The sequence below is a fragment of the Chelonia mydas genome, chromosome 2, assembly GCF_015237465.2.
Source record: "Chelonia mydas isolate rCheMyd1 chromosome 2, rCheMyd1.pri.v2, whole genome shotgun sequence".
NCBI classification, from domain to species: domain Eukaryota; kingdom Metazoa; phylum Chordata; order Testudines; family Cheloniidae; genus Chelonia; species Chelonia mydas.
The window spans coordinates 202598736-202622492 of NC_057850.1; the positions used below are offsets into that span (position 1 = coordinate 202598736).

Here is a 23757-nt window from a genome sequence, read left to right on the forward strand (position 1 = left end):
CGGAGTGGGGCTGTGCGCTCTGGCGGATCAGTGCATCAATGTGTCTGGCTCTGACATGCTGCTCTGAGCGGCGTGTTAGGGTGCTGGGCCGGGGCCGAGGGGTTGGATAAGGGGCAGAGGGTCTTGGGGGGGTGAGGGGGGGTTGGATGGTTCTGGGGGGCGGGGCGGTCAGGGGACTGGGAAAGGGGGCATTGGATAGGGCGTGGGAGTCCGGGGGGGGGTCTGTCGGGGGCGGGAGTGTGGATAGGGGTCAGGGAGCCGGGGGGGGGTGTTGGATGGGTTGGGGGTTCAGAGGGGTCAGTCAGGGGATGGGAAGTGGCTATTAATAAAGGAAATGCTCGAGGCCAAAGCACGTCCGATATAACGCGGTTTCACCTATAACGTGGTAAGATTTTTTGGCTCCTGAGGACTGCGTTATATCAGGATAGAAGTGTACGTCATGTGCTGTGGCAGCCTGATTCATTAGAATGTCTGTGTTCTGTTAATATTTTGGCATGCAGACAGAATTTTCCTGAGGAATGCTAGTGAAAGAAAGGAAATTATTTAACTGTTTATAACTCTGCTTAAATCTAAAAGAAATTTCATGGGATTAAAGACATGTTTCTACCGAAGGGCTTTTCAGTTGTCAAATTGCAAAAGCCTGCTGCGAACAGTGTAGGTGTTAAAGCTTCTGGAAAAAGAGTTACAAGAATCTGATATAATGGAAAGCGTAAGGAAGCCTAAATATAGAGATTACCACCAGTTCCTCCTGTAATAGTATGTGGCATTGTGCATTTTTTACACATTTTTTTCTTCTGTTTAACTTTATGGATAGATCTAAATATTTCATCATGTCCCCTTTTAAATACTTTGAATAGACTTGATTTGCTATTTATTTGTATATTTGAGAGAATAAACAATTTTCCTTGACCCACCAATGTAGGTCAGAAAGCGTAGTGACGAAGTGAGAAGTGCCAAAAGTCAAGCAGACCTGGGCCTTACAAAGGAAATTAAAACCAATAGTAAAAGGTTCTTTAGCCATATAAACAAAAAGAAAACAAGGAAGGAAGTGGGACTGCTAAACACTGAGGACATGGTAGAGATTAAAATAAGAAGTATGGCCCAACACCTAAACAAATACTTTGCCTCAGTTTTTAATAAGGATAATGAGGTGCTTGGGGGCAGTGGTAGGGTTGCTGTAGGAGCAAGGATATGGAAGTAGAAACTACCACGTTGTACGGGGAGGCCAAACTCAAAACAGCTTAAGGAGATCAAATCGAGGGGCCTGGGTAATCTCCATCCAAGAATATTACAGGAACTGGCTCATGAAATTGCTAGCCAATAGCAAGGATTTTTAATGAATCCGTAGGCTTGGGTGTCATACCATGTGACTGGAGAATTACAGATAGAGTGCCTATATTTAAGAAGGGGAGTGGGGGTGGGACTTGGGAAACTACAGGCCTGTTAGTTTGACCTTAGATGAATGCAAGGTGTTCAAACAAATTTTGAAAAAGTAATTAAAGACATAGAGGTAAATGGAAATTGGATAAAATTACAACATGGTTTTACAAATAAGTGATGCCAGACTAACCTGATCTTTCTTTGAGAAGATAACCAGTTTTTCTAAACAAAAAACATAAAAACAGCTATACTGGGTCAGACCAAAGGTCCGTATAGCCCAGTATCCTGTCTTCCGACTGTGGCCAATGCCAGGTGCCCCAGAGGGAATGAACAGAACGGGTCATCATCAACTGATCCATTCCCTGTCACCCATTCCCAGCTTCTGGCAAACAGAGGCTAGGGGTACCATCCCTGCCCATCCTGGCTAATAGCCATTGATGGGCCTATCCTCCATGAACTTATCTAGTGGTTTTTTTTTTTTTTTTTTTTTTTTTTTTTGAACCCTGTTATAGTCTTGGCCTTCATAACATCTCTGGCAAAGCGATCCACAGGTTGACTGTGTGTTGTATGAAGAAATTTTTCCTTTTGTTTGTTTTAAACATGATGCCTATTAATCTCATTTGGTGACCCCTAGTTCGTGTTATGAGGAGTAAATAACACTTTCTCCACGCCAGTCATGATTTTATAGACCTCATCATATCCCCACTTAGTTGTCTCTTCTCCAAGCTGAAAAGTCCCAGTCTTATTAATCTCTCCTCATACAGCAGCCATTCCATATCCCTAATAATTTTTGTTGCCCTTTTCTGAACCTTTTCCAATTCCAATCGATCTTTTTTTAGATGGGGCGACCACATCTGCATGCAATATTCAAGATGTGGGCGTACAATGGATTTCTGTAGAGGCAATATGATATTTTCTATATTTTTATCTATCCCTTTCTTAATGATTCTCAACGTTGTTTGCTTTTTTGACGGCCACTGCATATTGAGTGGATGTTTTCAGAAAACTATCCACAATGACGCCAAGATCTTTCTTGAGTGGTAACAGCTAATTTAGACCCCATCATTTTATATGTATAGTTGGGATTATGTTTTCCAATGTGCATTACTTTTCATTTACCAGCATTGAATTTCATGTGCCATTTTGTTGCCCAGTCACCCAGTTTTGAGAGATCCCTTTGTAGCTCTTTGCAGTCTGCCTGGGATTTAACTATCTTGAGTAGTTTTGTATCCTCTGCAAATTTTGCCACCTCACTGTTTACCCTTTTTTCCAGATCATTTATAAATATGTTGACTAGGACTGGTCCCAGTACAGACCCCTGGGGGACACCACTGTTTCCCTCTCTCTATTCTGAAAACTGATAATTTATTCCTAGTCTTTGTTTCCTATCTTTTAACCAGTTACCAATACATAAGCGGATCTTCCCACTTAATCCCATGACAGTTTACTTTGCTTAAGAGCCTTTGGTGAGGGACCTTGTCAAAGGCTTTCTGAAAATCTCAGTATACTACATCCACTAGATTTCCCTTGACCACTTGCTTGTTGAGCCCCTCAAAGAATTCTAGTAGGTTGGTGAGGCATGATTTCCTTTTACAAAAAAATATGTTGACTCTTCCCCAACAAGTTATGTTCATCTGTGTGTCTGATAATTTTGTTCTTTACTATAGTTTCAACCAGTTTGCCCTGTAGTGAAGTCAAGCTTATCGGCCTGTAGTTGCCAGGATAACCTCTGGAGCCCTTTTTGAAAATTGGTGTCACATTACCTATCCTCCAGTTATTTGGTACAGAAGCTGATTTAAATGATAGGTTACAGACTACAGTTAATAGTTATGCAGTTTCACATTTGAGTTCCTTCAGCACTCTTGGGTGAATACCATCTGGTCCTGGTGACTTACTGCTGTTTTAGTTTCAGTTTGTTCCAAAACCACCTCTGATGACACTCATTCTGGGACAGTTCCTCAGATTTGTCACCTAAAAAGAATGGCTCAGGTTTGGGCATCTCTCTCACATCCTCAGCATTGAAGACCGATGCAAAGAATTTATTTAGTTTCTCTGCAATGGCCTTATTGTCCTTGAGTGCTCCTTTAGTATCTCGATAGTTCAATGGCCCCACTGATTGTTTAGCAGGTTTCCTGCTTCTGATATACTAAATTTTTGCTATTACTTTTTGAGTCTTTGGGTAGCTGTTCTTCAAATTTTTTGTCCTTCCTAATTATATTTTTAAATATAATTTAAAAATTTGCCAGAGTTTATGCTCCTTTCTATTTTCCTCACTAGGATTTAACTTCTACTTTTAAAGGATACCTTTTTGCCTCTCACTGCTTCTTTTACTTTGTTGTTTAGCTATGGTGGCTCTTTTCTGGTTCTCTTACTACGTTTTTTAATTTGGGGTATAAATTTAAGTTGAGCCTCTATGGTGTCTTTATAAAGTTTCCATGCAGCTTGCAGGGATTTTACTTTTGGTGCTGTACCTTTTTAATTTCTGTTTAACTAACCTCCTCATTTTTGTGTAGTACCCCTTTCTGAAATTAAATGCTACAGTGTTGGGCTCTTGTGTTTTTCTGTCACAGAGTAGGGTTCAGGGCTTGCCCCACTCCATGTGTGGCTCTGCACGGCTCCTGGAAGCAGCAGCATGTCCCCTACTCCAGCTCCTATGCAGAGGGGCAGCTGCGGGCTCCGCATGCTGCCCCTGCCCCAAGTGCTGCCCCTACAGCTCCCATTGGTCAGCAACCGCAGCCAATGGGAGCCGCAGAGGCAGCGCCTGCAGACGGGGCAGCATGCAGAGCCGCCCGGTCACGCTTCTGCTTAAGAGCTGGAGAGGGGACATGTCACTGCTTCCAGGAGCTGCTTGAGGTAAGTGCCACCTGGCGCCTGCACCCCTGACCCCCCTCTTGAGCCCCAACTCCCTCCTCGGCCCTGATCCTGGACCCACCCTCCAAACCCCTTGGTCCCAGCCCAGAGCACTATCCTGCACCCCAGAGCCTGCACCCCACCGGCTTACCCTAGCCCAGAACCCCCTCCTGCCCCCTGAACTCCTCATTTCTGGCCCCACCCCAGAGCGCCTTCCTGCACTCCAGAGCCCGCACCCCCAGCCAGGGCCTGCACCCCAACAGCTTGCCCTAGCCCAGAACCCCCTCCTGCCCCCTGAACTCCTCATTTCTGGCCCCACCCCAGAGCCGTCACCCCTTCCTGCATCCCAACCTCCAATTTTGTGAGCATTCATGGCCTGTCATACAATTTCCATACCCGGATGTGGCCCTTGGGCTGAAGAGTTTACCCACCCCTGATTCAAGGTATCAAACTTTATCTCTCAAAAAGAAAAGGAGTACTTCATTGGATACTGTAGCTCATGAAAGCTTATGCTCAAATAAATTGGTTAGTCTCTAAGGTGCCACAAGTACTCCTTTTCTTTTTGCGAATACAGATGAACACGGCTGCTACTCTGAAACTTTATCTCTGCATCCTGTCCTGAGGTGACATGTACCCAGTCAATATGGGGATAGTTGAAATCCCCCATTATTATTGAGTTTTATATTTTAATAGCCTCTTTAATCTCCCTGAGCATTTCACAGTCACTGTCACCATCCTGGTCACCTCCACTACTCCCCTTGGAAGGCTGTTCCAGAACTTCACTCCTCTGATGGTTAGAAACTTTTGTCTAATTTCCTAACTTGTTTCAAGACTGAGTTTAATAAGTTGACGGAGGGGATGGTATCATGATAGCCTGCAGTGGCCCATCCACTATTGCTAGTACCAATTATCCCCAACAGTCTGAGATGGGACACTAGCTGGGAAGGGTTCTGAGTTACTACAGAGAATTCTTTCCCAGGTGTCTGGCTGTTCGGTCTTGCTGACATCCTCAGAGCCTAAGCAGTTGCCATATTTGAGGTAGGGAAGGAATTTTTTGCCCAGGTGAGAGTGACAGGTTTTTTAGCCTTCATCTGCAGCATGGAGCATGGGTCACTCACTAATTTGAACTAGAGTAAATGTTGGATTCCCTGAAACTTGAAGTCTTTAAATGAAGATCTGAGGACGTCAGTAACTCAGAGGTTATGAGCTTATTACAGGAGTGAGTGTGAGAGATTCTGTGGTCTGAAAAGTTCAGGAGGTCAGATTAGATGATTACAGTGGTCTGTTCTGGCTTTTAAGTCCGTGTCTGTATCAGTTCTCACCATGAATTATAAACATTGCCATATAACATTGTAAATGAGCTTACACTCAGACATGGAAAACTTTAAGCTGTGTAAATTATAAACAAGTGTGAAAACCAGCTAGACAATGGTTTAGTCAGGAGCAGTGCTTAAAGAAACACCATCAATTTGTGATCTGGTCATTATAGTAGTAGTTTTGGAACCCATGTCTGTCCAGGAATCCCCTGTCAGTTTTTATGGCATGTACAATTGCATTTTCTTTTTAAACGTTCTCTTTTTACTGTATAAGATTTACACAAAGAAATAATTCAAACTGATTGTGCATTTTACATTATTGAATAAAGTAAACCAATTGAAGGTACAAACAAATTTTCTCACTAAAATTTCAGTTAGTAATTTTAAATTCTAACAATGACAAGAACAAAATTATCATACAGATGCTTGATTTTTAAATTTAATGTGTATTTATGCCTTACACAGAATGGAAACCTCATTTCAAATTGCACAGGTCCCACACATTGTCACAAACAGTATTACTTTTAGAATAACTGACATGAATAAGAGGTTCATGCCAATTGTAGAGATGTGGGATCCCTTAGGGAATTAAGGAATGAAATTACACTTTTTTATGTAAATCAGTGACTTGCATCAAGTTAGTAGTCACTGAAAATGTCAGTGAATTATTTCATGGCTGTGGAATTATGCTCCAAAGTGTGTGTATGCAAGGGGGGGCGGTGTTCCTGATCCCTGGAGCTGTGAAGAAAATTACCTGTAAACCAGTGCACTTCTTGTGGCTAGAAAATCTGAAACCATAGTTCTGAAAAGTGTGAACTGCTCCATTCATATCATTGTCCTATCTAAAAATGATTGATTAAATTTCAGTCTTATTAACTTTCACTGCTGATCATTGTAGCTGAAACATTCAGCTACTGCAATTAATCCTACAGTCTTAAAGTGCTTTGACAGCTCCAAAAGTTTCTAAACGGTTTCTACAATGGATTGTATTAAAACTAAAATATCCAGCATATCAAAAAATGAAAATGTGGAGACAACATAAAATAAATGTAATAAAAGGAAGTACTGTACTGATTGTATGGTTCAATTTTATATTTTAAAAAAGTAGGTTAAGTAAAAGTAGTAAAGTGCAACTGAAATGAAGGTGCCAAAGAATTTCCAGTCTACCGTGTAAGAATCCTGGCATCTTGCTGCGGAACTCTAGTCCTGCTGGCTCTGGAGTGCCAAGGTCCCTTAAAATAGTGCACATCTATACTATCTAGATAAGATGAGCTTGTGATCTTGGTCAGTTTAGAGGGATAGGACAATTTAGAGAGATGCACCTTACAAACCTAAATTGAGCCTTTTATTTACAGACGTAGAACTATTATGGGGGAAAGTGACAGAAATATTCAGTCTTTGGGGGAGACTACAGGTATAGTAATAGTTGAGATGTCCATATCTAGCAAAAGATAAATTAGGAATTCAGACATCCCTATGCTAAATATCCATGAATAGAGTGTTAAATGACATTCCAGTCTCTGCAGAGAGGTCAAGGATGGAATCTCAATGGAGAGTAGTGCTACTCTTACCACTAGTGTCTGTCCTTCCAAATCAGGCAAGTAGCATATCAGCTAGGGGCAGCTATCGGAAAGCTTCTGGAGCAGGCGTCTACGTTGTACTTGTTCTGTAGGTGAACAAAGGGCTTCGGTTTCCAGTACTGTGAACTCAGCATCGTTTGCCAATATTTAATTTGCTGTAATAGATTTTATCAAAAAATTAAGTTTGATTTTTTGAAAATATCTTTTAGTTTATTAAGGTTGAAATGCTAAGCTTTGAATAACCAGGAAAACAAATAGTAATTGGCGGATATGATAGTAATGGCATTTTAATGGAATATATTTTGAACTTTTGTTTTAACAGGCTAATCCAGATCCTAACACATGCCTTGGAGTGTTTGGTCTCAGTTTGTATACCACTGAGCGAGACTTGCGTGAAGTCTTTTCCCGTTACGGACCTTTGAGTGGCGTCAATGTGGTTTATGATCAGCGGACTGGACGATCAAGAGGATTCGCTTTTGTTTATTTTGAGAGAATAGACGATTCTAAAGAGGTAAATTAATGTTGTTGCTCTTGACTGTAGTTGATTCTTATTACAGATTTGTAAAAATCTTTACAGATATTTTTATAAACTAAAGAATTTAAATGTATTTTATAAGAAGAAAAGGAGTACTTGTGGCACCTTAGACTAACAAATTTATTTGAGCATAAGCTTTCGTGAGCTACAACTCACTTCATCGGATGCATTGTATTTTGTGAATCTCATAAATGCTGAAAATCTCTGTATAAATAGTATATTGGTCAAATTCATGAGAAGTAATGGTTTAGTGTTTATAAAACACCGTAATTTTATATACCAGTATACTGTTTAAGCAATGGGATTTAATTCCCAAACATTATTGGGTTTGACAGTTGTAAAGTAAAATCAGTATACATCCATTAACACAACCATAACTACTCACTAATGCAAGCCCTGTTTTGCCTCACTACATCTGTTACAAAATGGAAATAAAATCTTTAGAGGGGCACGGATTTTTTTAAACTATAAAACTTTTTAAACATCTACCTTTAAAAAGTCACTTCTCTCTCCCCTTGAGCAGTCTCTTATCTGTCAGAATTGTGAGATACCACTGTTTTCCCTCATAGTCTTAAGCTTTTGTCTGTCACCATTGTTTTAAGGAAGAAGATTTGGAAAGCTTACTTTGACTTGTCAGTATGTGCCTTTATTGGTCAGTGGGTTACTAATCAATGCAAAACACTTAAGACATACCTTGCTCCTGGGAGTGATCATTCTCCATCCATGATATGGTCAGTTGAGGAGGAAAGAATGGAAACCAAGAATCTAAATTGATTTTTGCACAAGGGGTACAGAACACCATAGAAAAGTAGTGTCTCTTTTAAAAAGAGGTGTATTGTTACTTCTTCCGAGATATGAAATTATATTGAAACTTCTAGTGGCTGTGAGGCCACCTCCATTAAAGATACGGTATCTCCAGTTTTTCTAAACAATGCTCTGTCAAAATGAAGAAAAATAGACACCACATCAGCAGTTTCAAGTGTGCAGTCAATGCTGCTTCCTCTAAACTAGTTTCTCAAATGCTGGGATGTGACACCTCCCCTACTCTCCCCACCAGTGGGTCATGAGGGGGTAGCTACCCAATTGATTGCACTCCAGGGGCTAAGAAACAGAAAACTTCCTTTGCTAAGATAGAAGGCATTTTGATTAAGAGGAAGGGTGGGTTAGTAGTTAACATTGGACTGAGACTTGAGAGATCTGGGTTCAGTTCCTGGTTTGCCACCGATTTCTTGTGTAACTACAGATGAGTAATTTGCAGGTTAAGTTTCTTGATTGTAAAATGGAGAATAGCTCATGGGTGTAGAACATCAGTTTATTAATGTTTTTTGTTAAGCACTCATGGGACAGGAATGGGAGACAGGAAGAAAGTTACCAGAGGCTGTAGCTTTTAGGAGCGAGGAAAAGAGAAGCTCCCTTTCTTTTTCTTGCAGTTACTTCACTCCTGTTATTCCACAATAACTTGAAACAGTTGGATGGAAGGAGGTTGGGGAATGGGGGAAATCATCGTTATTATCAGCACCTTACTCAACACATTGCCCCCAGTCTCCAAAGTGAGGCCCAGTTTCTTCTTGTGGTGCCCATATTTGCACTTCTTTCTGGCCACAAAGTTTTGTGGGATTTTGGATTGCAGTAAGAAGTGTGATTGATGGTTGGATTCTCGATGGGAACAGTTCATATCCACAGTACTAGACCAGGCTCCCTCTTGTTTGGCTGAAGTAACTGGAAGCAGAGCACTTTTTTACATACCTTTGGGAATTACTTGCCATATGTAGAAGTCATGCATGCCAGCATGTGTCCCTTACAGTGAATCCATGTAAACAGCTGAACTTTCCTGTTCAATATGGAGTTATGCTTTAGTCTTTCATGAACTAGTCCAAAGTAGACAAGTCTCTCTTTGGACCATTAGCAGGTTCATGTGCATTCTGACATGTCTGAAACTTCAGTAAGATTCTTTTGAGTTTTTAATGTGACCCTGGCAAAGCTGATCAGCTTTTGAGTTATTTAGTGCCTGTGTTTTCTGCTACTGAGTAACTGGCTACACAGATCGTACCTTAAGCAAAATTTAAGATTTTATTTTAAAGTTTCTAGCCCTCATGGTATGAAGAGAACATGAAATGAGTGTAAACTGTCTCCGTGTTGTCTTCCTAAGTGTGTAGACAGTTTGAAACAGTAGGTCTAAGTATGAATTATCTTCCTGCTCAATGGAGTGTTAATTCTGGAAACTAATTATGACAGTTTGTGTCAGCCTTATTAACTATAATGATGCTGACCACATTAGCAGAAACATCTAGCTGTTATGCTTATTTCACAATCATAAACTGTTTTCCCAGTTTCCAAAAGCCCCAGCTATCTCTTAACCGTTGATAGTCTCCAGCTTCCACAATGCAGTTCTGTATTTTCAGTACAAAATTCTGCAGCCGATTAAAAAACTGATAATTATGGTGCAACATTGAATTGAATTTAACGTGCTTGTATTTAATTCTGTAAAATACTCCTTCAGTGTGAAACTGCTACAGAATTTCCAGTCTTTCACCAGAGTGCTAAATTTCTGTCACGGTAGAATTTAGGTCCATCCAACATGTCTGAGTACACATAACTGCCATCTCTCCATATCTTATCCAGTCTCCCTCTACTTAAGTAAAAACATCATAGGTGGTAACAACCAAACTGAACATCACTTAATAGCCCCACCCTATCATTCTCATTATCAAGATGTTTACTCCTGCCTCTGATTGCCTCATGATGCTAGCCTCCATTACCCATTTGTTAGATTTTCAAACAAGGACCTTCATGCTTTCTCCCATGCTGCCCCTTGGGAGGAGCTTCCTGTAAACATCCACAAAACCACTTCAGTGTTCTCCTTCAGATCAGTCCTTAAAACTCTCCTATGCCATGATGCACCCAAAAAGCTTAACAGTTGGGCTATGGTCTCAGCACACCAGTAGCCAGTGAGGCTGGCGAATGTTGTCTCATGTGACCCTCTGTCTCTTGCTATATAATTAGATTGTAAGCTCCTTGGGGCAGGAACCTTCTTTTTTGTTCTGTGTTTATGGAGCGCCTGTCAATGGGGTCCTGGTACATGAGTATGTCTCGTAGGCAGTACGAAATTAAATATAATTAATATCTGTGGACATCTTGAATTTTTCTGTCAGACTTTAGATAGGACTTGAGAAAGAGGCAGTCCTTGTAGCAGTAATTAATGGCCACTCTCCAGTATGGATAAAAGCCAAACCTCAGCCTTACTTTGGCTTTTGATTCTATTGTTGCATGGCATAACTAAAGTAGATGGCATAACACTACGCTCATTCCAACTGAACAGGACCTAGATAGAGGTGTTGGAAAGCTGCTCCTCTTCTTCAAGTGGTGTCCCTGTGGGTGCTCCTGTTGAGCCCATGACTGGAGATTTTTACTTAACAATGTCCGTTCAATCTGCTCATCCATCCCTATGCCAGGACCCTGGTGAGATCTATGGTCTTGAAGGGTCTACCTCTTGACTCGATACCACTGAATTGAAGGACTCCTCATCCAGAACTGGAGAGGCTGTAAAGTCCTGAAGCACCAAGGAGAGAGAGAGGTCCAATCAGGACTTGGTACCTTCTACCAGCAAGGAGGGCAAGCACAGAGACTCAGGACTGGCACCATCAAGTTCAGCCCAGCTGTCAGTACCCATGCATTCGGCACCAGCAAGCAACAGCACCACACACCATTAGCTTCTGTTTCGGTATGCCCACAGTTGGTGGTACCATCTACTTTGGCGACCATGGCCTCCGCTACTGTATCAGTACTGATCCCCTATTTGGTACCACAGGAGTTCAGATATATACTAAGGCAATATCAGCCTTTCATCCTCCGCTAGAACGATTTTCCATATTTGCTCATGCAGTGTGGTCTAGGTTTATTAAAGGTTTGAAGAATGTCTGTCTCCAGATTAGAAACCCTGCCCCAACCTGAGATCTCAGTCTGGTACTCATTTACCTTATGAGACCTCTATTCGAACCAGTGGCAACCTGCTCTGTTGCTTTGGTCTATGAAGACAGCCTTTTTAGTAGCCATCACGTCAGCCATAAGGTTACGGAGACTGGATCCTAAATGGCAGATTCCCTTTCCCTACCCCCCATTTACACTGGTCTTTAAGGGTAAGTTCTCTTTACATCCACATCTTAAATTCTTATCTAAGGTTCTGTCAGAGTTCCACCGTATTCAAGTCATTCATCTATCAGTGTGTTTTCCAAAGCTACATAGTTCTCTGCAGGATTTTTGTTTCTATACCCTAGATGTCAGAAGGGCATTGGCCTTCTACTTAGATGGGACCAAGCAATTTAAGACGACACTTAGGCTCTTTATTTCCTTTGCAAATAGATCCACACAGTTCTCGATCTCTCAATCAGCTCTCGATACTCATAGGCTATCAAGATGGATATCTAGATATATTTATCACTCGTTACAATGCTGCGGGTGTTCATCCACGCCCCCCCCTTCCCCTTAGGGTAATAGCACATTCAACCAGATCTCAGGCAACATCTGTGGCATTACTGATTGAGTGTACTAGTATCTGAAATATTGTAGGGCTACTACATGGGCTTCAATACATACGTTATCAAAATATTATGCCTTGCTCCATGCTGTTCAGGCTTGGTTCTGCAGTATTGTCTTCAGTTCCGGACTCTATTCTGAACTCCCTCCTCCACTGAAGACTGCTCAGAAGTTACCTGAAGTGGAGCACTCATAGGGACACTTCTCAGAGAAGATGATGTTGGTTACTTTGTGCAGTAACTGGTTATTTCAGGAGCGGCAGAAGCTCCCTAAAAGTGGGGGGACCACCAGCGCCTGAACTGTGGCCCCTTCCCCTATGTCCCCTCTGCCATGGCTCTGCCTTCCCCCCTCCCCAGGTCGCTTGCCCTTATGGCTATTATGCCCTCCCACTTTTAAAAGTAGTGGGGCTATGGCCCCCTTGCCTCTCCTGTTCCAGCATCACTGGGTTCTTAGAGATGTCTCTCTCTGTGGGTGCTCCACTACCCACCCGTCTTCCCCTCTGCTTCAGACTATTCCTGTTTGGGTGGAGAGGAAAGGGCAATTTACCTGCATGCCCCTCAGTAGCCTTGGTACTGGGCAACAAGGAGGCATGGGCATGTGCATGGGCTGAATGGACATTGCTAACTTTCTCTGATCAAGGGCTTTGAGGGGTGAATGTGCACCTGAAGGAGGAGACATTTCAAAGAACCAGTTACTTCACAAAGCGAGTAATTTCTTTCCAAAGAGCTCTCATGTGGAGTACTGTAAAGATCTACTTGCTGAGCTTACAAGACACCATGGGGTCAACTGACAAAACCCATCTTTGTTTTCAATAGATGCAATAAATGACTTCACAGTTTTATTCCAATGTTTCCAAAAGATCAGCTGTTGAACAGCCTTAATCCACCCAGATTCTTCTATCTAACACCAATTGAATAGGTGTTGCTATTACTACAAAGGCTGTGTTGAGTGCATTTCTTGCTGCTATAAGCTTTTAGCAGTCCTGTACTATCATGCTATTATATAAGGCTGGGTTATTTCACTTGCCAACCTAAGACCTGTTTTGCTTCAAAATATATGCAAAGTTTGCACGTGGTCCTTCCTGTATGCTTTTTCAAAACAATGTTACTAAGAATCTTTAAGGGTCCAGTTTGGTCTTCAGTTGCTATTTTCAAAGCAGAGGTACCGGAAGTATTCTACCTGCTAGAGTATTTTTTTGTCCTTTCCAGGTTGTTTATTTGAGTAAGATCAATTGTAAAACAAGTATGGTTTCTGAGGGCACAGTCTCTGAGGTTCTGTCTGATTGTGCTTTTTAGAGGAAAGGAGATGTTTTATCACTCACATATTTTCTTAAGAAACTTAAAGTTGGAGATTTGTTTTTGTCTTGTCTGTTGCAGTGTGTGGTCACTTGCGTTGATATTCCTTGAGTTTCTCAGTCTCAAAGAATGAGATGTTTAAGGAATGGCATTTGATTACAAGGGATTATCACATCTGTAATCTTCTCCCTTTGGAGATAATTCACAGGATTGGCATTCCATCATAAAATTCTAATGAAAAATCAGTCTACCTCCACTTATTTACAGCATTGTTACTTAAAAACCTTGATGGAATTCTAGCCCATTCTCACCTATCCATCTACTTCCTGGTTGCGTTTTGGGGTTCACTTTTCCATTGTAAAAAACATGCATCCTCAGGAATGTTTTGTGTTGACTAAGAATATATATAGCAGTGGGAAAAACTACTACTGCACTCATAGCTAAAACACCTTTCAGTAACAGTGCTGCACATATGGGGAAGTGGAATGCCTTCTCACTAAAATCCTAAGTAGAATATCTGTAACATTGTGTATTTGTTTAGTAATGGGTCAGGAAACTTCTAACTGTGAGAGACTGGATAATTCAGGGTATTGGTAATTATATGGAAAATTTTCAGTTTTATCAATGCCAGTTGTATGGAATTTCCAGTTTTGTTAATCTTATAAAACTACTTTTAGAAATGGTGGTAATTTACACTCTTGGCAGTCTAAGTAAAGGCACCAAGGATTGTGTAGGCATAGAGACTGCACTGCTTTTTAGACCTTTATAGATTAATTTCCCTGGATCAGCATAACACATTAATAAAGCATGAACTTCACATTGTTGCTAGACGTACTTTGTGTTTTGTTCTGCAGATAGAGAACTTAAGGGCAGTCAGTTCATCACCTTTCCCAAGCACTGAAACATGAACTTAAATCCAAAAAAATCACAAAAAATTCTGACCAAATATTTACATTACTTAAGACCACTGTTATGAATTATCAGTGCTAATTACTCTCTACAGTGCTGGCTTGTTGGTGTGTTCAGAAATAAATTTACATAGTTTATTACAGACTTCGAAAATTCTCATACAAATTATTCAGTGAATGCTTAAAAAAATTGTTCACAAAAAAAAAATCATACAGAAGGAACTCTTGAGAACAAAATGCACCAGCAGAAATTAAGAGTTTTGGACTTATGGGATGACTATTTAAAAACATGTTTGCTGATTGTAAAATGTCCTGACATTGCTGACACACAACATAGAAACATTAGAAAAGCATTCCAGTTAAAAATAATTTTGTTTTCTATCCTGTATTTATCTACTCGTAAATTCTTTAAAGCTTTTTAAAAAGCAGGATCCCAGATTCTTAGCAGGATGTTTAAATATGTAAAATGCAGGCTTGCTTGTAATTTCTAACATGTTTAACATTACAAATACCTACACCAGAGTAGGAAACTGACTGAGAGTCTTATAAAGAAATAGTCTTGAATGTAAGGCTTCACGGATTACAGTATAAAAAGCTATTTTTACATGATTAATTTGTTTGCATTTTTTATTCTGATCTGAATTAGGTATTAAACAATATATTGGTTTCATAAAAGCTTTAGTTTAATTCATTCATTGTGACTGTGTAGTCCTATCACATGTTTTAATGCTGTCCATTGCATCACAATTGTTTTTTGTGGAAGTGATTATGACATAGGAAGGACTTCAGGTAAGAAATAGGTAACAGAAGCCAATGACTTAGTAGAAAGTCTTTCCATGCAAGTAATCTCAGTTCTTCGTGAAGAAATACTGAAAATAAATATATGTAGAAATATTTGAATGTGTCCCAAAAGTCATTGACTACTATTTAGAAGTTGTAGCTGGAAGCTTTTTTATTTAAAACATTTTTACAGTGTGTAAGGTGTGGCAAGATGTCTGATTTTAGTCTGGTGGGTCCTGTGCTTTTCTTGGTGGGGAGCTAAAATGCCACCCTTTGCCCTGCATTGGGTGCCGAGGGCCCCTCTACTAGCCTGGGAAGGTGGTAGAGGAGGGAAGCAGGGGAGGGGTCTGGGTTTGCTCCTCGCTCTGAGTCCCAGCCCCTTTCAACCCCTGTGGGTTTCTTACCCTCGTCCCCCTTAGGTGGGGTTACCCTTGGTCCTTAGATGCTGGGGGGAAGGGAGTCTCCCTGTCCTGCTGGGCAGGGTGTCCCTTGCTTCAGTTCTCAAGTCTTCCAAACCTCTCAACACACCTCCAAGCTCCAGTCCTTTCTCCTTCCTCCTTCTCCCTGACTGCCTGATGGGGTGGTGGTGGGGGGGGGTTATTAGGTTCCTAACAGGGCCTTAATTGACTGCAGGTGCTCCAATTAACCTGCAGCCACCTTCCCTAGTCTACAGGGAACTATGCCTTAATTACCCTTGAGCTTATATATTTCCCCTCTAGCACTCTCCTACTGCTCCCTGGCCCTCCTATATCACAAAGGGTATTACTTTTACATTTGAATTAGTAAATTACTAAGTATGCTTGGTCTGCTTCATTGGTTTCACAAATTCTTGAAGCTGTACATAGCAATTAATAAGAGACTGTCAAATAAAGGCCTTTAATGTTTGATCTGTTTGCAGTTTGGGTTGTATCTCTTATTTAAAACCCATCATGTAATTGCCACAATTATTTTCGGGGACTTTAGGCCTCATGAAAGATATCGACAGCTCTACGAAGTGAAATCCTGTATCTGCCAAATAAGTCCAACACACACAGATGACGTAAGCCCTCCTATATGCCTCAATCCTCCCCTGGGTTGTTTTTTTCTAAGGCAGAAGTTCCCAAACTTTTGTTATTACATACCCCCTTCCAGATCTACCAGCTGCCTGCGTACCTCTAACCTTCTCATCACTGATAATTTTTGTGTTCTAAACACTACCTGTCTTTAGCCATCTGTCCATATTTCACTGTTTTGTACAGATATATTTATAGTGTGACATATATAACCACAAAAAAACCAAACCCTCACTAAATTCTGAGCTCAGTTAGACTGGACAGTTACTGGGCAACTGAACCCATGCTGTAGGATGATTGGCGGTGAGGGCTCTGTACATCAATGTATCTGTGTTCTCTTTGGTGCATCTTGGAGTAAATTAACTACTGTATTTTATATAACAAATTCCCACAGTTTTAAAGCTTTGATTAGTTTATTATGAAAATGCAATAAATAAAATAATAAATAAAATCCACCCTTGCACAATTTCTCCCATGTATCCCCAGGGTTATGCATACCACTGTTTGGAAACCTCTGTTCTAGGGGGATGAAAGAGCAGTTGATTCTCTGCCTGTTGAATCCTTGGCCATTGTCACCTAGGGGAAAGGTGGTATACCAGTCCACAAAGATCTACACAAACTACCAACTTAAAGTTAATAGCCCACTGAACAGCTGTAAGGCTTTAAACAGCTACTAAGCTGTTCCATGTTTAAGATCATTTAGAATTGAAGGATTCACGTGTGGTTACCAGTGTTCATATGCTTCCACTCTTTCTTCCTCTGTGAAGATGGTGACTTACCAAGTTTTGCCCATGTAATCTACATAAGTAAACTACTAAAACTTCTTTCTGTAGAAGAGTTGTCTGTTACATCATCTTATAAAAGCCATGGTGATTTCAGGTCCACTAGAAACATTCAGGCATTGTGGAGAAAATCAGTGTTCAAATAGAAAAGAACAAAATCAACAGGGGAAAACATATTATGCCTCTGAAAGGTAGTAAACAGTGATGCTTAAAACCAAAATTAAACTTTAATAATTTTCTTCTTAAATTTGGGCATCTATTATAAATTTTGGGCATCTGTTATAGACATTCAAATCAATACTGTTTTCCTCCCTTTTGATTAAAAACTGAATTTCTGAGACTCTGCCGTATGGATGTGCAATCCTGTTTGAAAATATATTTGCTACAAATGTGTTTAAAGAATTTAATTAACTATGGGAAACTTTTCCTAGGCAAGTTAACATTTTAAACATTTTTTTATATACTTTACAGTAAGTAGTAAATATACGCTTTGCATACAAATACAAAATAACCATAACTGATGTGTTTGAGATACAGAAATGCAAACAATATCAAAAGTTATTAGCATTCTTAATGTGTGTCCCTGACAATAATGTCTGTGCAAATTTAAGACACTTTCATCTGTGGACCATTTAGAAGCAGGAAATGGAAGCAGATTTTCAAAGTGGCCTTCGTTGAGTCATTTTGCAATGATCCTTAGATGCCAAAAGCAGTCCATGAACTATCATTGCATGGATTTCTCTGTTTGTTGCTTTGTGCTGTTAAGAATAGTACAGCGCATCATTAAGAAGAATTGCTAGTGGCTGAAGGTGGGATCAGGTTATAAAAATTATTTGACTTAAATTACATTTTAAAAAAAATCTAGGCCCCATTGTTCTTGCCTGTTGGGTAAATAGATGTCTATACAAACTGTAATACACATAGGTAAAAAAGGAAATTGCTTTAAAATTATTTTAAAAATCCTGACCATGATGCTGACAGTTCAACTCTTTTAGTTTTGTGTTTTACGTGGGAGTTTTGGGGTCTTGGTGTTTTGTTTTTTGATAAACATTTATTTGGGACACTAAGCAGGCCAGTTGGATTTTCTGAAGAGCTCTGGAATTAAAAATTAAACTGTATAATCTTTATATTAAAGTGTAGTGTTTTTTGGGGAAACAGTTTATGAATATTTTGGGTCAAAATATGACACTAAAATTACACTCTTTAGATACATAGGTACCTATCTTAATGGTAGTTCTAAGACGTTCTTCCAGTTAACTGGCAAATAAGGTTTGAGTGTCTTAGGTATGTTGCTGGTATATAAAAGCTCTCAAAATGGATCATCTTCAAGGCTGACTTCTCCCTGAAAGGGAAGGGACTGTTTGAATTAGAAGTTCCTTTTCCTGTAGAGTTAGTTCTTCAGTTAAACAAAAACCTCAATCAGAAGTCTGTATTTGTGAACTGGCTGTCACTTCCGCCATATTTGCTTTGTAAGACTTGACCAAAATTGCTGGCTCATGTTCCTGAGATTTTAAAACATCTTCCACTGCAATATAAAATAACCCCACCTTTTATACCTAATTTCACTTTATCAAGTTTCTAAGATGCCTATGGTCAAAATGACACCAGTTGAGAATCCTGTTGAGGTCTAGGGTATTCTGTAGCCAGTTGCTTTTTTATATCTTAGCGCATCTTTGGTGAACAGCATATTTATTTTATGGCATTATAGGAGTAGTTTAAAAGATTATGGGTATGCAACCACTTCAAAACCTTGTATTTATATGTTTAAGTGTAGTGTTGAAAGATTGAGATCTTGCTCATTATCCCCTTATGGTTTTGCTCTGCTATTCAGTTTACTAAATCTAGCTATTTTTGAGTTTGAATAGATATCACTAGGTGGCAATATAGTCTAGATATAAACAGCATTATAAAAGAGCAAACTAAGTGGGATTAAATTGGTTAGTGGAGAATTGTGTTATTTCCAGTTTGGTAGGGATATGAACAGTGACCATGTGGTGGTGTCTTGTAGATTCCTATTGCATTGATTTTAACATTAAATTATAAAATTGTTGGCTAAAAAGGGGGCTTGAAAAGGAACCGTTTCTTAATCTAATTTTGTTTTAAAGGTTACAATTTTAGTGTCTGTAAAAGAGAATGCTTTGTGTATCATTTACAAGAAAGCTTTTGTGTGGTGTGTGATATTTAACTTAAAATCCATAAAATGGGAACACAATTTGGTATGCTAATTTTAATAAAACTCTATTTAGCTCACATAGAAGAAGGAAAATACAATCTAAATAAGGTAAACTAATTGTTAGTATGAACTGATTGCCCAAAGACCTGTTAGCAGCTGAGAACGCCCTTAGATGGAAGGGGCCAGAAATTGCTGCTTATTGCAAGTAGCACTTAATTGTAACCTAATAAATATATTTAAATAATAGCGGTTAACTCTGATCTCTCTGACTGAAGTCTTAATTATATTCACGTAACTCTTTAAAGTGTGTTATGCCCCTTTGAATTCCAGTTTGCATGATTTGGAATAGGGCTAGGGGGCCATTATATTGATTCAAAACTCAGAGTCGCAGGGGGCCAGTGAATGAGTGCGTGCGCGGGTTTCAACCCTGTCTGGGGGCGCAACCTTCCAGCACAGTCCCCGATGTGTATCGGTTTAGCGAGCCGCACAGAGTGCGAGTGGGGAGGAAGGTTGTAATTAGGTATCCATGTAGGCTAAACCCGCCATTTTATTAAGCTCTGCTGGAGTAGGTCCTTGTAAGGGAGATGGCAGGAGGCAGAGAGCGCATGAAATGGCAGCCGACTAGCAGTAATGCGGCCATATGCACCCCGTAGGAAGCCACTGTGTGCGCGGCTTCTCAATGAGCCCGTCGCCTCCGCGTCGGAGCAGGCGCTCGGAAGGATGCAGTTTGCAGGGGAAGCTGCTTTGCTGCCTGTTAACTTTTTTGTTGGCTAAATGTCGAAGTCTGGGGAAAGCGTCAGTATGTTAATGGCTAGCACAGGGATCGCGTGTCACGTAACTCCAGCGCCCCAGTGCAGGCAGCGCTGCAACACTGCGCCTGCGACGGGCATGTCGGCGGGCGAGACGCGCTGCTCGCCACAGCGGGGCGCTAGTAACCAGCCTGACTAGAGCCCGTTTGTTCAGGGCTTGCGCCGCGTACTGAGAAGCGAAGCGCTCATTTTATCTCCTATTCATTAAGCGGTGTAACAGCTCGCGAGCTAATGGCCGGGCCCCTGTCTCCCCTGCAGGCGATGGAACATGCAAATGGCATGGAGCTGGACGGCAGGAGGATTCGCGTGGATTACTCCATCACCAAGAGAGCGCACACCCCCACCCCGGGCATCTACATGGGCAGGCCAACCCAGTAAGGAATTGACTCTTCATTCTCTATGAACGGCCCTCAGATCGAGTTAAACTAAATGTTTGAACTCTGATTGAACTGCAGACACTACCAGCAATGTATTTCTTGTGAGGATTTCAGTCGTCTGCCTTTTTTAAGCTTTCCCTTATCTCTAATGTAGGGTGGCTGGGTTTGTTGCAGTTGATCCTGAGGTACACTATTAAACCCTCTTTTAGTATGGTATTTTTACTTAAGGTGAACATCTTTTATAGCCCAAGAGCTTACTGGGTGAAGAATATATTAAAAATAAACAAGATGGGGGGGGGGGGGAATTGTTCCAGGGCTCTTTAAATGTCTAACCCCCCCCCCCCACACACACACACACACCACCACCACTCTGGTCAATTAATGCACTTAGTGATTTTTTTAAAATGTGGAATCTACTGAGTCTGAGACAGAAAGTGTACAGGGAGTAGTTGTCACTTGAGGATGCTGAAGATCATTTTAGAGAACTTAAAATTCACAAGAAAGAATGCAGATTTCTGTGCTTCCATTTTGTTCCTTTTTGTAAATAGCAGCGGAGGTGGCGGCGGCGGTGGTGGTGGAGGAGCAGGTCGTCGTCGTGATTCCTATTACGACAGGGGATATGATAGAGGATATGACAGATATGAAGAATATGACTACCGGTACAGGTAACAAGTTGGATTAATTCTGATTCTTTCATTTTAATTTTTTTAATCAAGGTAGTTGCTATGGGGAGACTTGCGACTCTCATACATATCTGGTGTCCTTAAATTTCAAGTGACCCCTAGGAGAGAGATCAGCAAAAGCAAGCCTTGTAGCCTTACTAATACAGTTATGTCAACTAAATAACACATTCAGCAGTCCACATACTAATTTCTAGAGGAATAAGGGGGGAGAAAGGGAAATAATGTTAGTAGGGAGTTGGAGGAAAGGCTAATGTAATAAAAAGGTGAGGTTTCATAATCGGGAGGAGGAGAAAAAAGATCTGAGCCCAAGTTAATAAGAATGGATGTAAATAGGCAGGGGTGCAAATATAATTAAAGGGAAATACTAAAACAAAATGGAAAATGTCATATTGAAAGTAAAAGCCGCTAAAGGAATGGTTAAGCATGAGGTCAAATCCATTTAAAAATCTTTCTCCTTTGTCAAAGTTGTATAGTTTAACTAAGTTCTTTGGGGTAAGGACTTGTTTCTACATGTCTGCAGAAGTGCTGTGCACACTTCGGAGCACCATATAGGATAATAAACATATTCTAAATAAACTCATAAGTTTAAATACCATACTTGGAATAGAGAAGCTAGGAAGCTCCTTAAATATTTCATTGTGAGTCTCTGCCAGGTCAGATTTAAATCAACCATACAGTCCGATCTTCCACTGTCAAGGGAACAACTGTCATCATATAGAAGTGATTGTATAAAGACACTTTCATAACAAAGCTACAACTTCTATATTCTCTTTAAAGGAGACGATCACCTTCACCTTATTATAGCCGATACCGATCACGGTCAAGATCCCGCTCCTATAGCCCAAGTAAGTATATGTAAATAGTTCGTATTGAACCATGCTAGTGCATCTGGACTTGATTTGTTAGTTTTAATGGAAAATAGACTCGTGATGAATGAGAAATTTTGAATGTGGCAACAGAAAATTCACCTTGGTGTAAGTTCTGCTATTGCAAGTTTGAATGTTTAAATGTACATGATTTTTATAGTAATATTGTTATCTTTTTCCAGGACGCTACTGAAGAACGGAAGAATTACAGTTGTGGACATGATTTTTAAATAAAGTTCTGCCCTTAGCTTCCCTTTGGTCTCCCCCTCCTTTCCCCTCAAATCTCTCTTATAAGATCTTTGGTTCATTTAGAAGATACATATTTTCAGTTGAAGTATTGCTGTTTTCCACCCCCTTTTATTGTAATACTCTTAAAATCGTAATTGTTGTAGTTTTGTGTAGTTAAACATCTTAAGCAAAACTAAATAGAAATCCCAAAGTGTTACTACATTTTGTAAGTCATTTTGTTTTTGTTTTTAAAACAGTTGTACTCCTGGCTAATCTAATGAGGAGAAGAGAGCATTGATGTTTTTTAAAGCTTGCATGTTGTGTGTAATATACGCACTCAGCTACTTTAATATAAACCTGTGTTTCCAAAAAATAACTTGTTAATCTTTCTGTTAATGCTTGGTTGTTAATTTTGAAAAATAAGTAACGTCTCCAAACCTTTTCTGTAATGACAAATTTCACTAGATAGTCATGAACCCGACAGGTTTTTTTTGGTTAAATTGCTTTGAGTGTAAAATATTAAAGTGATAGCAAATTTTCATATTTGGTTTAACTTCTTTGGAAAAACAGATTCTTGTACACTGAAGATAAAAGTTGTGTTTTATAGATGAAAAGTTTCTAGACTGCTGCACAGTGGATAACATTTTAAGTTAAAACCATACAAATCTAACTGATTTTTTTAATTGAACTCAAAGTAGTGTTTCCCCTTAATCAGTGCAGGAGAAAAAATATTTATTGAACATAGCAATTAGTTATATAATTTGCTGTTCATACAAACTCATGTTGGTATTACAATGATGGTTAAGGAAGTTCTAGTTTTCAGTCCTTCTGGAGTTGCTGGTATGGATAGAAAAATTACAGTTACATATAAACTTCTTCCTCAAAATAAAGTTAATTACACTGTAATGGATTTTCATGTCTTTTATTCTGCATTTACATGTCATCCGGTAATAAAAAATACTACTGCTACTATGGGCTAAATTCTAACCAGTGAGTTAGAGATGGAGAAGATCCATATTCCAAGAATCTTCTGAATCATCCAGCTCCCATGACTAGATTTAGATTACACTTTATTTATATTGACTTAGTATTCCTTGCTAACTTTTTCACTATCAACTAATTAAACTTAACTATTACTAATTAACTGTGGAAGTTAATTTACTTCATTTCTTTTTGCATTTCATTCAGTTTTAGATTTATAAAACATATGCACAGCTGGATCTCTGGTCACATGCAGAAAGGTTTACCAATTTGAAGTAAATGTCTCCAAAGAAACCATCCCAAATGATTGACAAAATTTAGAAAATAAAAATAGTTTCCCTCATTTACATGATCTTGTTCACTAGCAAAATTTTTGGACGCAACAGCATGGAGGAGGAATGTTCAAAATATTTGTATTGCATTTTTAACTACATATTTTAGGGTTTTGACTTTTAAACTTTGGGCTGAAATTAGCTCTCCTTTTAATTCCCAAGCCATCAAAACTTCCCACAGTAATAGTTATTTGTATGTGTATAGTGCTTTAACTGAGACTCTCAAAGCAATTTTAAAAAATGGAATTAAGCCTAACTCTGCTGTGAAGAAATAAAGTAATAAACCCCTTTTACTGA

At 39.8% G+C, this 23757-nt stretch overlaps 1 protein-coding gene across 6 annotated transcripts in view; it reads left to right on the forward strand.

Annotated features, from left to right (window-relative positions):
* The window catches only part of TRA2A (transformer 2 alpha homolog), a 54003-nt gene extending 30950 nt beyond the window's left edge, over positions 1 to 23053 (forward strand). For all 6 annotated transcript variants that reach the window (XM_007066171.4, XM_037890539.2, XM_043541058.1 and 3 more), the window contains 5 exons: positions 7449 to 7637; positions 20252 to 20367; positions 20919 to 21035; positions 21831 to 21898; positions 22102 to 23053. In XM_007066171.4, the coding sequence (XP_007066233.4) occupies positions 7449 to 7637; positions 20252 to 20367; positions 20919 to 21035; positions 21831 to 21898; positions 22102 to 22112 (501 nt within the window). In that variant the 3' untranslated portion in view covers positions 22113 to 23053. The remainder of the gene's footprint in view (positions 1 to 7448; positions 7638 to 20251; positions 20368 to 20918; positions 21036 to 21830; positions 21899 to 22101) is intronic.
* Positions 23054 to 23757: the final 704 nt, after the last annotated feature.